Below are 15903 nucleotides of genomic sequence, written 5' to 3'. Positions count from 1 at the left end.
TGAGGAAGGCTTGAGGCTTTCTGCCTGAGTATGGAGTTAGTCTGTTCATGTTCCTCTCTCCCATGGGTCCCAGGTCCCAGAGGGTGGCAGCCAGGCTCGGGATCGGCCACACAGTCCACGTTCCTCTGGTTCTGTCTCTCCTGTAGTTCCCTATGTCACCTTGTCTCTAGTTGGGTAGAAGAGTGAAACCAAACAGCTCTAAAGAGTTTTGAGGTCAGGCCCTCAACAGAGCAGAGAGCAAATGTTAAATAAGGGAATGGGAGTTTCTTGACTGTTAAGCATTAGGCAGAATGATAAATCTTTGAGAGTTATCTCAAAAAGGAAGATGGCTGTGCTCTTTTACAGATTTTCCAAAAGGAGCCCTGTTAGGCCATTATATGAATAAGAAATTCTTAGGACAGTATTTGTATAAAGTGGTTACTGTATGGGAGGCACTGTGCCAATTTTAAGTATTTATTGAGAACTTTTAAGGGGCAGGCACTGTGCTTGGCACTGGAAACCAAGTGGAAGGGGCCAATAATGAAAGAATCACACAAATAAATGTCAAAGAACAATTGACATAATGTGCAGTGAAACAGGCCACGCACAAGAAGCACATGCTGTGATTCTGTTTATCTGAAATTCAGACATCCTGATGACTGAAGCCAGAGCCTTGGTGCCCTTGAGGGAGAGCCTTGAGGGTGTTGACCGGCAGCCAGAGGAGAGGCTTTGGGTGCTAAGGTCACTCAGATCTTGACCTGGGTGGCTCTGCAGGTGTGTGCCGTGCGCTTCAGCAGCTGGAAGTTCTTCCTCGGGGCAGCTGTCACGGTGTTGGAGGTGCCGCAGCCATGTCACTGGTTTGCAGCCAGATGCCCTAGGAAGGGCATGTTGGGGCTTGAGTGCCCAGCAGGGTCCAACTCATGCGTCCTTGGAGTTGGTAATCCCTGGGCCATCCCTAGTGCTGCCTCCTGGGGCCCACGTTAGATTGGTGCCTCCATTGCCGTGGCAACCATGTCCTGATGTGGGGAACCTGGTCTGGGGTCCTTGGCTACTCTTTTGGAGCTATCCCCGACCTTGGTTTTTTGTTTGTTTGTTTCCCGTGTGTGTGTGTGTGTGTGTGTGTGTGTGTGTGTAATCCACGTTATGCTGCATGCAGTATGTGGAGCTCTGTAAGATCTTGCTGTTTGCCTGGGTTGGACAGCCCTCTGCTGTTTCACTATTAGGTTTTGGTTTGTGCTTTGGTGCAGTCTGCCCTCGAACTCCTCAGATTGTTATCATTGGCCTTACCTTTAACTGTGGTAAGATGAGCTTTTTAACTTTCCGTCAGAGTACAGTTGACCCTTGAACAACTCGGGGTTACAGGCGCCGGTCCTCGTCTATATGAGTTAAGCTGGTCCTCAGCGTACTCGGTGAGATTCACCACCTCAGATCGAAAATACAGCCCTGGCCGGTTTGGCTCAGTGGATAGAGCGTCGGCCTGCGGACTCAAGGGTCCCAGGTTTGATTCCAGTCAAGGGCATGTACCTTGGTTGCGGGCACATCCCCAGTGGGGAGTATACAGGAGGCAGCTGATTGATGTTTCTCTCTCTCTCATCGATGTTTCTGACTCTCTATCCTTCTCCCTTCCTCTCTGTAAAAAATCAATAAAATATATTTTTTAAAAAAAGAAAAAGAAAATACAGTGTGTCATGGACCCACGCATTTTAAACTTGTGGTGTTCAAGGGCCAACTATTAGAATTTGAAAAAGGTGAGCCCATGGAAACCTGTAAATTGGGTCTTTAAAAGTAAATCTCATACCCTTTTATGTGTTTATTTTATTTACTTTGATAAATCAGAATGATACAACATTCCAAAGAAAGGAGGACGGGAAGCTGCTGCTCTGCCAGCTGGTTGGAGGGCTGTGGAGAAGAGAGCTTCCTAAACCCAGCTCGTGCCCCTGCTCTCTCCTTGGTTTCTGGGAAGCCAAGCAGGTCTGGCTCCCTTGGTTCCTCTGGTCCCCGTGTGCCCAACCATCTTCCTGGTAACCTCAGTGCAAGTCTCAGGGTGACAAATCCTTGGGCTGATTCAGAGCTCAGTGGCACGTTCAGGGTTGTAGTTCCCGCTTCGAATTGCCACTGGTGCTCTCGAGTGGACAGTGCTGGAGCGCTCACATGAAGCTCCCTGGCAGTTGCTCCCTTGCTCTCCTGTCCCCCTTCTTTCTCGAGTTCTGGCCGTGATGATTGTGAGTCCCACATGGTCATTCCTGTCCAGACAGGCTCCTGTGGTCCAGGAACCTGGGGTCAGCCAGGTATATCACAGGCCAGTGTGAAGTCGCAAGGCTATCTGTGGTACATGAGCATTTACAAAAGTGACCGTGTGAATCACCGATTGTTTCCCCAGCCAAGATGTTCCGACGGGTGCTCACCATTGTGCAGGCCCACTGCAAGCTGGGTTTGACCGCAACCCTGGTCCGGGAAGATGACAAAATTGTTGACTTAAATTTTCTGATCGGACCCAAGCTCTATGAAGCCAACTGGATGGAGCTGCAGAACAACGGCTACATCGCCAAAGTCCAGTGTGCTGAGGTAGCTGTCCCCTTTCTTGCAGCTTCTTGGGGAGTGGCTCCTCCCAGGGTCAGGGGAAGTGGATCAGGTAGGTTACTCCCAGGCAGAAACACAGGTCAGGACCTGAGCAAAAGTGCTGCCATCTCGTGCACCCTCTGTCCCCTGCGAGCTGGGTGCGGTTATGCCACTTCACAGGCGTGGGAACCAGCCACCTCCAGGGCATGCAGGGAGTGGCCGGGTGAGGGTGCTAATCCAGGCTGGCTTGGCTCCAGAGTCCATGCCCCTCCTTTCTGGGAGTGAGTGCCTACCTTCACTGGGGTGGTCCTGCGTGGGCAGTCATTCTGGCCACCCCCCAAAGCCTAGTGGTCAACCACCTGTGGTCCCCAGAAGGCGCCCGTGGCCTTGATAATTTTATTTCTAAGAAGACATTTTCCCCAGTATCCTATATAATAAAAGCCTAATATGCAAATCGGTCGCTATGATGTGCACTGACCAGGGGACAGATGCTCAACACAAGGAGCTGCCCCCAGCCTGCAGGCCCTAGGCCAGCCAAGGCAGGTGCCAGTGGGGAACCCCTGACCGCCCAACTGGTTGCCCTGCAGAGTGAGGCGACCGGCAGTGGTGGTGGGGCCGGCTGGCGAGCGGGCAGTGGGGGGGGGGGGGGGGGGGGGGGGCTGGCCGGCAAGCAGGCTGGCACCCCCCCCCCCCCCGCCCCCATCACCTGCCTGTTGCCTTTTGCAGAGGGAGGTGACTGCTGGCAGAGGGGTGGGGCCGGCGAGCGGGCAGCACCAGGCCCCGCCAGTTGCCCCACAGATTGGCCCTGATCGCCGGCCAGGCCTAGGGACCCTACCCATGCACGAATTTCATGTATTGGGCCTCTAGTTCTATAATGAATACCTGCACAGGTAAATGATAAAAGTACATCTTCAAAGATGTTTTCTTAGAAGGAACAAGAACAAGAATTCTTCCTGGCACCTAAACATGACTTCCTCAGTGGCTAGAGTAGGGTGGCCTTTGTCATGAAAGGGTGGAAAGGGGGCTGTTGGGTAAGAGAGTGTGAGGACCGTGTGCAGGTAGACTTGCTTCCTTATCTCTAGTTATGCTTTGTAATCACCACCCGTCTTATGAGACAGAGTTGCCAGAACCTTGGGGACCCTGTCCCTCTCCAGTTGCATCTCCCCTTTGAGGTGCATCTGCCAGAGCAGTGGCCTACAAACTTGGATTACATTACATTACAAACTAAACAGCAGGGGGCCGCTGTCTCAGGGCTATTTTAGCACCTATGTATAATTTCCTGGACAGGGTTGTTTCGTTTTACCTTTTAAAACGTCTTTATCTAAAAGGTGAAACAGATTATATATTTCTATGACTTGTCATTGGCTCTATTTTTATTCCTTGCATAATGCATTATTTTTTGATGAACGTAGCTGTAGTTCATCCCTTTGATTTGCTCTGTAGTATTCCATTATACAAATATACCACAATTGGACATGTAATGGAATATTACACAGCAGTAAAAAATAAATCTTCCAATGGTGACAGACGTTCGGGTCGGTAAGTTGTTTAAAGTTTTTAATAGCTTTATCAAGATGTTTGCATTCTGTGACATTGACCTGTTTTAAGTAAATACTGTTTGTTATTTATAACTTACTTGGTTTTAGTTAATATATCCCCCAATCTAGTGTTAAAACATATCCGTTATCCCCAGAGTTCCCTGGTGACCATTTGCAGTGAATCCTTGCTTGTACTCTCGCTCTAGGTAGCCACTGATGTGTTTCTGTCTCTATAAATTATAGCTTATGACATTGCTGCAGATGTTTTTGTACCCATTTCCTGGGGCCCTCCTGCCAGAGTTTTTCTAAAGCGTTGTTCACACTGTGGACTGTGACATCACTTTGTGGGTCATGGTCAGGATAGAATAGAATCTACCAGAATGCATATGTATTAAGGGTATATATTGTTTCATGAAATTGTGTTTGTGTGTGTGAATGTTTAGTTTGTGAGGTAACGTAATCCAAGTTTGTAGGCCACTGCTCTGGCAGATGCACCTCGAAGTGACACTGCTGGGTTGAAGGCTCCTTGAGGGTCACCTTCCTTGTCATGCTACAGCAGACTTTTCCAGAGTGAGAGTGCCAGTGAACACCCATCAGGGCGAGTGAGGGCGTGCCACATCTCCACTGCCCAATAGCTACTTGTTTTCTTTTAACTTTTGCTAACCTGGTAAGTGTGAAATGCATTCCTTTATGGTCTTAATTTGTGTTTTCTACTTTACTAATGACATTGAGTATCTTATCAGATAGTTATTAGCCCCTTATGTTTCATATTTTGTGAATTGCAGGATTTTAAACACTTTACTGTGAGAAAAGAATTGCTGTGGTTATAAAGAATGAGAACCTCTAATGGAGTCATAACAGGAGATGACTCAGAGGAAACCAGGAAACATTAACAGCAAAACTCATGGATTTGAGTGGCACACAGGGCTTGGCACCCAGCAGCAGCAGCTGAGCCCAGGGTGGCAGCATGCAGTGGCTTGTGGTGCTCATGGGGAAGTGCACTGGTCCTGGCCAGGAACTCAGTCTGTTAGTGTGGTCTGTGTGGCCTGTTCCAGTGTGGAGCTCCCAGGGGGTCATTTTTTATTTGTATGCAGCCTTAAGACCTTTGAAACTCACGGTACATCAGTCAGTGTATTTGCCTGAGCTTCCTTTAGTTTGTCAGCAGCCCAAGCCCAGGGCCTAGCACAGAAGAGGCCCTCAGGAGTCTTACTGTCATTCTTATTTGGGTGCTCAGATTGCGTTAGATGTGACTAATGAGACCACCTTCAAGCTGGCTTCTATGGACACATGACATGTCCCCATCATTCTGTGAGCACTTCCTTGCTTTCTGGGCCAGCAGTATATTCCTGACTCATCTGGTACTTATCCTGCTCTGGCCCTGTAATCAGCTATTTTCCACGGAGCTCTTTCAGTAGAGAATGTAATTTGCAAACCAAGTTCTGAGTGTTGGATGCATTCATTGCTACTAGAGTATCATTACTGGGCTCACTGAACAGGCAGAACTAGGAAGTGTGTGTGCAGTTCTCTGTGTGGAGGTGGGACCAAGTGAGAGGGACCCTCGCACCACTGGTGGATAGTCTGCTGCCCTTCGTGTGGAGCTGGTGTGGAAGTAATTCCCTGCACGTAGAGACACTGAAAGGTCTGGGCAGTGTTTAACATGTGGAGTGCCCGGCTCCACATCACCTATTGGGTCTGGTTTGGGGGGGTGTGTGTTTACAGTTATATTGAGATATAATTTACAAACCTTTGTGTGTTTTAAAGTTAATTCTACTAAATGAATGGTCTTCACAAGTTTCTAATTGTGTGGTATTTAAACTTGCACACTAACCATGATTCTTATTGTATTACAGGTTTGGTGCCCGATGTCTCCTGAGTTTTACAGGGAGTATGTGGCAATCAAAACCAAGAAACGAATCTTGCTGTACACCATGAACCCCAACAAATTCAGAGCTTGCCAGTTTCTGATTAAGTTTCATGAAAGGAGGAATGACAAAATTATTGTCTTTGCTGATAATGTGTTTGCTCTGAAGGAATATGCCATTCGACTGAACAAGTAAGAATTGAAAAGTTGAAGTTGGCTCCTAAGCCAGTTACTTTCCCTTTGTGAGAGTGCAGAGGTGCCTGGTTTTTCTCGAAGCTTATAGGAACTTCTAGGACCCAAAGGTCTGGTTCTGTGGCTCCAGCCCCAGGAACCAGGCAAGACAGAGGAACAAGTGGTTGGAGTTAGAGGTTACAGTATAGAAAAGGGAGCTTGGTCAACCTGAGCCCAGGGAGCAGGGACTAGACCAGGGGTGGGCAAACTTTTTGACTCGAGGGCCACAATGGGTTCTTAAACTGGACCGGAGGGCCGGAACAAAAGCATGGAGGGAGTGTTTGTGTGAACTAATATAAATTCAAAGTAAACATCATTACGTAAAAGGGTACGGTCTTTTTTTTTTTTTTAGTTTTATTCATTTCAAACGGGCCGGATCCGGCCTGCGGGCCGTAGTTTGCCCACGGCTGGACTAGAGTAATGGTGCTTTGGACCTGGACTCCAAGGGTGGGCAGAGGTTGGCATTGGGAGTTTCAGACCAAGTGAGCACTGTGGGTTGTAATGAGGTCAGGCTATGGGCCAGGGACCAGGGAGGCAAGGCAGACTGGCCGGCATCCCTGGTATGGCCTCCCCTTGAGAAAGCTTCTTAGGACATACCAGAGTCCTCACCAGCCCACATGCCTGTGTTTAAAGCCTGGTTATTGTAAATTCCCTGCCAAGTAAGGAGGATGAGGACTGTGCTCCTGCTCCAGTGGGCCTCAAGGGCATGTATGTGTAGCGGAAGGAAGGGCCCTTTCTGCAGGCAGGCCTCATTCTTCCTGTGGGGTGGTAGATGGAGGGCAGTGTCCATGCAGACCAGCTTCTCTTGAGCAAGCTGTGACTTAATCCTTACCCATGCAAGGAATTCAATTGCATTGTTCCCATTTTACAGATGACAAAGCTGAGACAAAAAAAAATGAACTTTCTTAAATTTCTAAAATTGTACCTTTAATTTTTTTAATTTTTAAAAAAATAAACCTTTTATTATTGGTAGTATAAAGATTTTATTTTTTATCAGAGTAACATAGTAGTTAAGAAAGACCACAGTTCATGTATCAGTCTTTCCACCCACAATTCTTGTTCCCCAAAGGCAGCTACCTTCTTTTTTTAAATTTATTTATTTATTTTTAATTTTTAAACATCTTTACTGTTGAGGGTATTACAGATGTCCCCCTTTTTTCCCCTCTACTGTCCCCCTCTACCCAGTTCCCACCCTGCCCCAGACCTTCACCACCCTATTGTCTGTGTCCATAGGTAATGTCTATATGCATATAAGGTCTTTGACACAGACAATAGGGTGGTGAAGGCCTGGGATAAAGTGCAGGCGTGGGCTAGAAGGGGTCAATTGGGGGAAAAAAGTTGACATATGTAATACTTTCAACAGTAAAGATTTAAATAAAAAACAAACAAACAAACATACACACAAAATATTTTTGGTTAATCTCTTCCCATCTACTTTCCCCACTTCCCTTTGAGATTTGTCAGTCTGTTCCATGTTTCCATGCCTCTGATTCTATTTTATTCACCATTTTATTTTGTTCATCAGATTCCTTGTTCACTTATTTTGATTTTTAGATTCAATTATTGATAATATACATTGTAAAATGGCTATGTATTTATTGCCATTCTATTGTTCTTATTTTTTTAATCTTTTTTCTTCTTCTTCCTCTTCCTCTTCCTAAAGAATATCCTTCAACATTTCATGTAATACTGGTTTGGTGGTGATGAACTCCGTTAGCTTTTTCTTGCCTGGGAAGCTCTTTATCTGACCTGCAATTGTAAATGATAGATTTGCTGGGTAGAGTTATCTTGGTTGTAGGACCTTGCTGTTCATCACTTTGAATATTTCTTGCCACTCCCTCTGGCCTGTAAAGTTCCTATTGAGAAATCAGCTGACAGTAGCTCCCTTGTAGGTAAGTGATTGCTTTTCTCTTGCTGATTTTGTCTTTAACCGTTGGCATTTTAATGATGATTTCTTGGTGTGGGCCTCTTTGGGTTCCTCTTGTTTGGGTCTTTCACCAGGTAAGGGAAGTTTTCTGTCATTATTTCTTTTCTTTTGTAAAAAAAAATATATTTTTATTGATTTCAGAGAGGAAGGGAGAGATAAGAAACATCAATGATAAGAAATAATCATTGATCAGCTGTCTCCTGCACACCCCTACTGGGGATTGAGCCCTAAACCTAGGCATATGCTCTTACTCTGGGAACCACACCGCAACCTCCTGGTTCATAGGTCAACCCATAACCAATGAGCCATGACAGCTGGGCTCTGTCATTATTTCTTCAAATAGGTTTTCAATATTTTGCTCTCTCTCTTCTTCTGGCACCCCATAATGTGAATGTTGGTATGCTTGAAGTTGTCCCAGAGGCTCCTTATACTCTCTTCATATTCTTTGATTTTTTTTTTTCTTTTTGCTCTTCTGATTGGGTGTTTTTTGCTTCCTCATAGTCTAAATCGTTGATTTGGTTGTTGGAATCCTCTACTCTACTGATGAATCCCTATAAATTATTCTTTAATTCAGTTAGTGTATGCTTAATTTCTAACTAGTCCTTTTTCATGTCTTTGACATTCTCACTAAGATCCTTGAAAGTCTCGCTAAGTCCCTTGAAGCTCTCATTAAGATCCTTGAATAACCTTATAACCGTTGTTTTGAACTCTGTATCCAGTAGTTTGCTTGTATCCATTTCTTTTCTTTTTTTAAATATATTTTATTGATTTTTTACAGAGAGGAAGGGAGCGGGATAGAGAGTTAGAAACATCGATGAGAGAGAAACATCGATCAGCTGCCTCCTGCACACCTCCTACTGGGGATGTGCCCGCAACCAAGGTACATGCCCTTGACCGGAATCGAACCTGGGACCTTTCAGTCCGCTGGCCAACACTCTATCCACTGAGCCAAACCGGTTAGGACTTGTTTCCATTTCTTTATTTGTAACATGTTTCTTTTTGTCTTCGCATTTTGGCTGTTTCCCTGTGTTTGTTTCTATGTATTAGGTAGAACTGCTATGTCCCCTGGAATTAGTAGGGTGGCCGTGTGTAGTAGGTGTCCTGTAGGGCCCAGTGGCTCAGCCTCCCCAGTCACCTGAGCTGGGCACTCTAGGTGCGCCCCTGTGTGGGCTGTGTGCACAGTCTTGTAGTTGATCCTTGGTTGCTGTTGGCATTACTGGGAGGAATTGACCTCCAGGCCAGTTGGCTGTGAGGACCAGCTGAGACTACAGAAGGAGAGCTGCTGTTCAGGAGACACCCTATGGAGCAGGACTTGCTTCAGTGGGGCCTTGGTGCTCACTGAGTCTGCCCCTTGCATGTGTTGCTTGTGGATGTGTAGAGTTGTAACCTGCTGTGGTCTGAAGTTGTCCTCTGGGTGCACTGGCTGTGGGGTCTCCCGGGAGTTGCAAAGTCAGCCACTACCGGGGCCACCTGACAGGAGCTACAGAGAGATCTGCAGAGGGCTGCAACTTGTGTTGGGCTTGGGAGTGCCCAGGTGAGGCCCAGATGTGAAGCAAGGCAGGCTGGTGCTAGAGCTGGGTCTTGGGCTTTTTATTTATAGGTTTGGAGCACACTGACACCACCTGTTGCTTGTTTAAGAGATTTTAGGAAAGTCTGAAGCCTGAGCCAGAACAGGCCATATAGGAAAGCTGTTGCAAACAGCTTGGGTAGAGCTGCAAGTTGGAATGGGACGGGTTCTCGGGGAATTACCAGGATGGAGCAAACAGTGTGAGCCAGGCTGATGGAAACTCAGATATGGCTGCTAGTCAGCTCTGTGACAGGGGAGGTCCTACCTAGCACAGGAGTAATGACCCCTTAAAGCACTCCCCCCCACCCCCACTTCTATCTGAGAGGAGGCCACTCCTGAGTTCCTGCCCTGATGCCAGACAATCCAATTCCTCCTCTTATGTGTCTGGATTCCCCAAAGCCGCTGCCCATTGCTGGAGGTCAGAGGAAGTGGGGCCTTGTAAGTTCGTGTGCTGGCACTTTAAGAGAAACTGCCTGGAGCCCCAGCAGCCTCCGTGTCACTCAGCCACAATCCCCTATGGTTTTTACAGCCCAAAGTTAAGGGACTTTTACCAGCTCTGGAACCCTGGGCTGGGGGCCTGGTGTGGGGCTAGGACTCCTTGCTCCTCATGGAGGTCTCTGCAGTGGAGATATCCCTCCCGATTAAAAACATGCCACACCAGCCTGTTCTGCACCTCTGCCCCTCCTACCAGTCTCAGTGTGCCTTCTTTACTTTTCTAGTTGTAGGACTTCTGTTCAGCCAGATTTCAGGTGGTTCTGAACGATAGTAGTTGTGTATTTTAGTTGTGATTTTTACATGGTATGGAGACAGCGAGTACTGGATGTTACCTATGCGCCATCTTGGTTCTCCCAAAGGCGAGCCACCTTCAACTCTATTCTCCATATTTCTAAGTAATAATTTATATATTAATTTCTTGACTATTAACTATAGAGATTGCCTGTTAACTTCCTAATACGCGAGTTTAGGATTTAGCTCTTGCCTGTACTGCACCCATCCTCCCAGTATGTTTGGTGTTAAGTTAGAATTCAGGGATTTTGACTGTATATGTATTGTTCAAGCCAAGGCACATAGTGTACTATGACTACATTATTTTTGTAAAAATAGTGTTTTATGGCCCAGCTGGTGTGGCTCAGTGGCTGAATGTCAACCCAGGAACCAAGAGGTCCCTGGTTCAATTCCTGGTCAGGGCGCAGGCCCGGGTTGTGGGCTCGATCCCCAATGGGGGATGTGCAGGTGGCAGCCAATCAGTGATGCTTCTCTCTCATCGATGTTTCTCTCTCTCTTCTCCTTTTCTCTCTCTTTAAAAATCAATTAAAAACAAACAAAAAGAACCAATAAGACTTAAAAAATAAATTTTTTAAGATACTGGGCGGGTGAGGTAAGGGCATATGCTGGGGGGTAGGAGAGGTCAGGGGAAGGTCAATGGGGGAGAAAAAGGAGACATATGTACTACTATTTGTAATACTTTAAACAAGAAAATAGAATTAAAAAAAAACCAATAAAAAAAAAAATATATATATATATATATATATATATTTTTTTTTTTCCTGGAGTTAGTAATTTCCTTGTCATTGCTTTAGTTTTTTTTTGTTTTTTTTTTTTTTAAACAGACTTAATTGTTCCTCTTCAGACCCTTCCTGCAACCATGAACCCTTCTCAGCAGGGTCAGACACATCAGTACTTTTTAAATCTCTCTCCCTGGTGGGATGCCTACCAGCACGCCATCTCTCGGACTAGAACTGCTGCTCAGCAGAGTCCTGGGTTCCCTCTGACAGCATCCCGTCCTTCCCTGACCTCTTCCCTGTGTGGGAGCCCTCTTTTCTGTATCTCAAGTCTCCTCTTTCTTAGTCACTCATTTTGAAGGAGCACATCCTCCAGTAGATTCCGGAGGGAAGAAAGTTTTTTGGGACTTTTCTTGCAGATTATTTATTCAGCTTTACGCTTGACGAGTAGCTTGGCTGGGCCTCAGAATGGTAAAGGCAGGCTCAGTTTTGCTGGGGCTTCCGTTGTGACTGCTGGGAAGCCTGGTGCCCTTCTGATCCCTCTCTGCACAGGGTCTGCTGTGTCATCTGCTTCCTCTCTCAGAAAGCTTCTAGAATCTTTTTGAGATTTCAAAACTGTATGGCTAGTGTGGTCATTTTCTTTTATTGTGATGGGCAGTTTTAACCCTTTCCTGGTTAATCCTCACCTGAGACACATTGATTGGTTGCCTCCCGCACACCCCCAACCGACCAGGCCTTTGACCGGGAATTGAACCTGTGAGCCTTCAGTGCTTGGGGCTGATGCTCTAACCACTAAGCACTGGGCAGGGCCATTAGACCCTTTTAATAGGAAAACTCGTGTTTCAGTTTGAGAATTTTTTTTTCTTTGTTAACTCATCTCTGTTTTTTTCTGTTCTGTCTTTCTTTGAATCCCTGTTGTAAGATGTTAGGTCTTGGAACAACTTCCCCAGTTTTCTTTTTTCTCCTATTTTTTCTTCCTTTGTCTGCCAGCCCTTCTATTGAAGCATTTGTGAGTTTGCAAGAACTCTTTCTTGCTGACTGTTCCTGTTTCATGCAGTGTCTTCTCTGGGCTGGTCGAGCTTTGACATTTCTTCTGTTCCTGCACTGTCTCTCTTCTCTTCAAGTTTCATTATTTTGATTGCTTCCCTCTCTCTGCAGAGCCTGTCTGACTTGGTGATCCTTGGCTGTATTTTCTTGTTTAAGAGTCCGTCACTAGTTAGGCTGCTTTGTGTAGCCTCGGGGTGACATCCTGGTCACCAAAGCAACACTGCACGTTGAGTTGCCTTTACCTTTTCTATAACTTGCACGAAATCATCCACTCGTGACTGTCATTTGTACCATTCCTTCAAATAAAGTAATTTGGTACCAAAGAAAAAAAGGAGTCAGCCACTAAGAAGCGAATTGGCCTTCTGAATAGCTTAGCCAGCCTGTGGACCCCACCATGCGTGATGGGCAGGAACCTGGTGACGCATGAAGAGATTGAGAAATGCCAGTATCTCCAGGTCTTTCTTGGGCAGGACAGCTTCTCCAGAGAGGAATCTTCGGGTCTTCTGGCTGCCAGCATGTGGGGGGAGAGGGAGAAAGGGATTCACTTGCAGTCTCACCTTTGCCCTCAGCTCTGCCTGAGGTCCCTAAGTACTATGCCTCTATGAACCTAGAAGTTAAAGCCTCCAGGTTTCTGCCAGATGCGAGGAGGCATACCTGGCTGTTGGGATTGGGGTTTCACCCTGCTCCTCATTCGATACTCGGCCAGCCCTTGTCTGCTGTCTGACCCCCGCCCCCTTCCCAGGCCACTGGCGACTAGGTCTGGAATGCTTTATGTTCTGCACATAAGAGCTTGTTTGTACTGGCTTTCCCTCGTGCGGGTTTGGGCATCTGCTTCCTCTCTGTGTGTTGACTTCCACAATATTGTTCACTCTCTGTTCTGCTGTTACTTCTCCTGTTCTCTTTGCCCTTGTGGGTTTCTCTTTTTAATTCTGCATGGTGACAGTTTGAGAGGGGCAATAAAGCAATGCGTGTTTACTGTGTCCTATTTAACAGCTGTCTTCTCTCTCCCCTCCCCTCCCGCCATTTCAGTGCTCCATCTAGATTCTTCCTGGAGCCTTCTTCAAGGGCCCTGCCCTACACTTGCATTCAAACACACCTGAGGCTTGTCCTTTGGTTGTCATCTCCTGAGATCTGCCTGGTCAGGCACACGCATTTGCCCGGCACTGTCGAATCTGTGCCTGTCTGGCACCATGGAGGGCAGCAGGTCATGGCTCTCTGGTGGATAATGGAAAGATAATTACAACTTTTACTTCTCTTTCTTGTGTACTTCTGGCCTTTAAGTATATGAAGTGCTTTTGCTTGTCTTGTTTTCTTTAAAATGATCCTGTGGGCCCTGGGCATGTGCTTAGGACTGAGGTGGGGTGGGGGTCTCTGAGCTTCTGGCTCAGCCAGCCTTAATTAGGAAGGCATAGGCGTCACTCAGGACTTTGCAGGAGAGACTGTGGGTTGTTTGGGATATGAGGTGGGAAGGACACCACTTTGGATTCTGACGGCTGGACCTGACTCCCAGCAGCTCCTCTTATTAGCTGTGCACCTTGGGGGTGCTGTGTGCCTCTCGGCCTCCTCGCTCTGTCACATGGGCTTCCTTACCAGCACCGCCTCAGGATTCTTGTGCCCAGCATCTACTCGGTGCTCGGCTTATGTGAGGGGCCCTTCTGCAGGTCAGTTACCCTTCTGTTTCATTTCCTGTGTGGGGAGTCTTTAGAAACGGGGCTCACCATCATGTGAGTCGTTTCTTATGAGGAGAAAAAGAGCCACATAAAACTTGGGTGTTGAGAAACAGGTGGTTCTGTAGAGGGGGTTTCCCAGCATGACACGCAGAGGAAAGAACAAGATTTGTGTGGTGCCCAAACACTCTATATGACAGACTTGCAGTGTTTGGGGTGACCTGAGGCCATCAGCCTGGGTGTCCATCTGTCCCAGGCCCCACCCTGCTTCCCCACGGCAAGGGTTTTGCTCTCTCAGGTACACCCATTCCTAGTTAGTAGCACAGGGTTGGGAAGCGTGTGGAGGTCAGAAATGCTGCTTTCTGAGCCTTCCATGTAATGGCCTGAGCAGTGGAGTGTTTACACTTGGGCTCAGCCTCGCCAGCCTCCTGCCCCTTCGTTCCTCGTGTGTAAATTGGGAACATGAAACTACCTTTCACAGCCTGAGGACTGTCGGCAGGGATGGATGGATTTTTTTCAACATAGTATCTTGCTTGGTGTTCGGTGTGTGTGGGACCTGTGTATCGGTAGTTGTCCTTGCTATCATCACCATCACTGTTATTACCCTGGGAAAGAAAGCCACAGAAACTAGGTCATTCCGTGAATGGCATTGCCAGGTGCCAAGAGGTGACGGATGACCAGTGAGGCCGTCAGATATGGTGGTGCTCTTTGGCCAAGAACTGGGAATTAAATAGATAGGTTTTGAACTTGGTGTAAAAGGAGGTCAGTAGAGAAAAGTCTGGAAGGGGCCCTTTGCTCCTTTCTACTCCTTTCTTGGAGGAGAATGCCTGTGTCATTAGGAAAAGAGTTGCTCCAAGCTTTGGTTTACAAATAGCGTTGTTTCATTTGCCACCCTCATTGAGCTTCATGAAATCCCGGGGGTTCTCTTTGTATAGACACCAAGCTTGGAGCTAGAGACCTAGTCCAAAAACAAAGAAAAAGGTAAAGGAGGGAATCCCAGGGAGAATGGTGACCTTGAACCTCAGCTCAGCGGTGAAGGGATGGCGTGTGTGTGTTTTGGAAGGGGTGGGGAAGGTGCATTGCCACTCATGTTTATGGGTCTCCTGCAGATATTCTTGGGTGGCAGGCCTCCTGGGAGAGAGCACTTTGCAGGAGCTCCTTTTCCCTCTCATGTGCTTTTAGGGTAATTGAGGAGTGATTCTATGGTCTTTCTAATATGGTCTTGTTCTTCTCTAGACCCTATATCTATGGTCCTACATCCCAGGGAGAAAGGATGCAGATTCTCCAGAATTTCAAGCACAACCCCAAAATCAACACCATCTTCATATCCAAGGTCTGTGTGGCATGCAGTGGTGGTGAGGCCCCAGCAGCCACAAGGCCTGGGGACACTGGCTGCTATCTGGGCAGTGGGTTGGTGTTTGTTGAAGGAACATCACGTGTCAGTTTTCCTTCCCAGTGTCTGGGTAGTAGAAGAAGTAGATTTAGGGTTTTATGTATATGCATAATCTCTAAAGTCCTTTTGCTTGACTCAAGTTTTTCCCATCTCTTTTTGGGATGCAGGAATTTTAAGTTGTATTTCCTTTATAAAAGGGGAAAGTTCATCACCTACTCGGGCAAAAGTAGGCATTTGGATGATTTTCTCTTTGTGGAGTTGGAGATGCTGCAGGCGTGGGTAGCCTTGGGCCTGGCTCCTGCTGTGCCGTGGTGGGTGCTGAGCTGTCGGCCTGGCTGGGGGATGGCTTTCATTTGCAATTAGAAGCTTGTGGCCCAACTGTTTGTAACAGTCATTCAAATGAGAATAGACCCAGAACCCCAAAGAAACGAGATTTACCCATAAAAGTGACCTTGGCTGGGTCTGTAAGTACCAAACTTTGATGGTGGTGGTGGTGTGTGTGGGGGGGGCGGGGGGGGGGGCGGTGGGGTGAGGGTGGGGATCTAGATGGTTGTAGCCCCCAAACTGACGCAGCTGCTCTGAATCAGAATCCAGCCCAGTGAGAACAGTGGCACCCATTAGGTCACCTCTCA

General features: G+C 47.1%; 1 protein-coding gene across 1 annotated transcript in view; it reads left to right on the top strand.

Moving 5' to 3' along the window:
- The window catches only part of ERCC3 (ERCC excision repair 3, TFIIH core complex helicase subunit), a 65804-nt gene that overhangs the window by 25414 nt on the left and 24487 nt on the right, over positions 1-15903 (top strand). Inside the window, exons 9-11 of the mRNA XM_070423179.1 lie at positions 2360-2544; positions 5927-6129; positions 15115-15211. Coding sequence (XP_070279280.1) covers positions 2360-2544; positions 5927-6129; positions 15115-15211 — 485 coding nt within the window. The remainder of the gene's footprint in view (positions 1-2359; positions 2545-5926; positions 6130-15114; positions 15212-15903) is intronic.

Source organism: Myotis yumanensis, unplaced genomic scaffold, assembly GCF_028538775.1.
Source record: "Myotis yumanensis isolate MYYU_CA2020_CCGP unplaced genomic scaffold, mMyoYum1.0.hap1 SCAF_8, whole genome shotgun sequence".
Classification (NCBI taxonomy): Eukaryota; Metazoa; Chordata; class Mammalia; order Chiroptera; family Vespertilionidae; genus Myotis; species Myotis yumanensis.
Note: the sequence above shows the minus strand (reverse complement) of the source record. Positions and strands in the feature narration are given on the sequence as shown.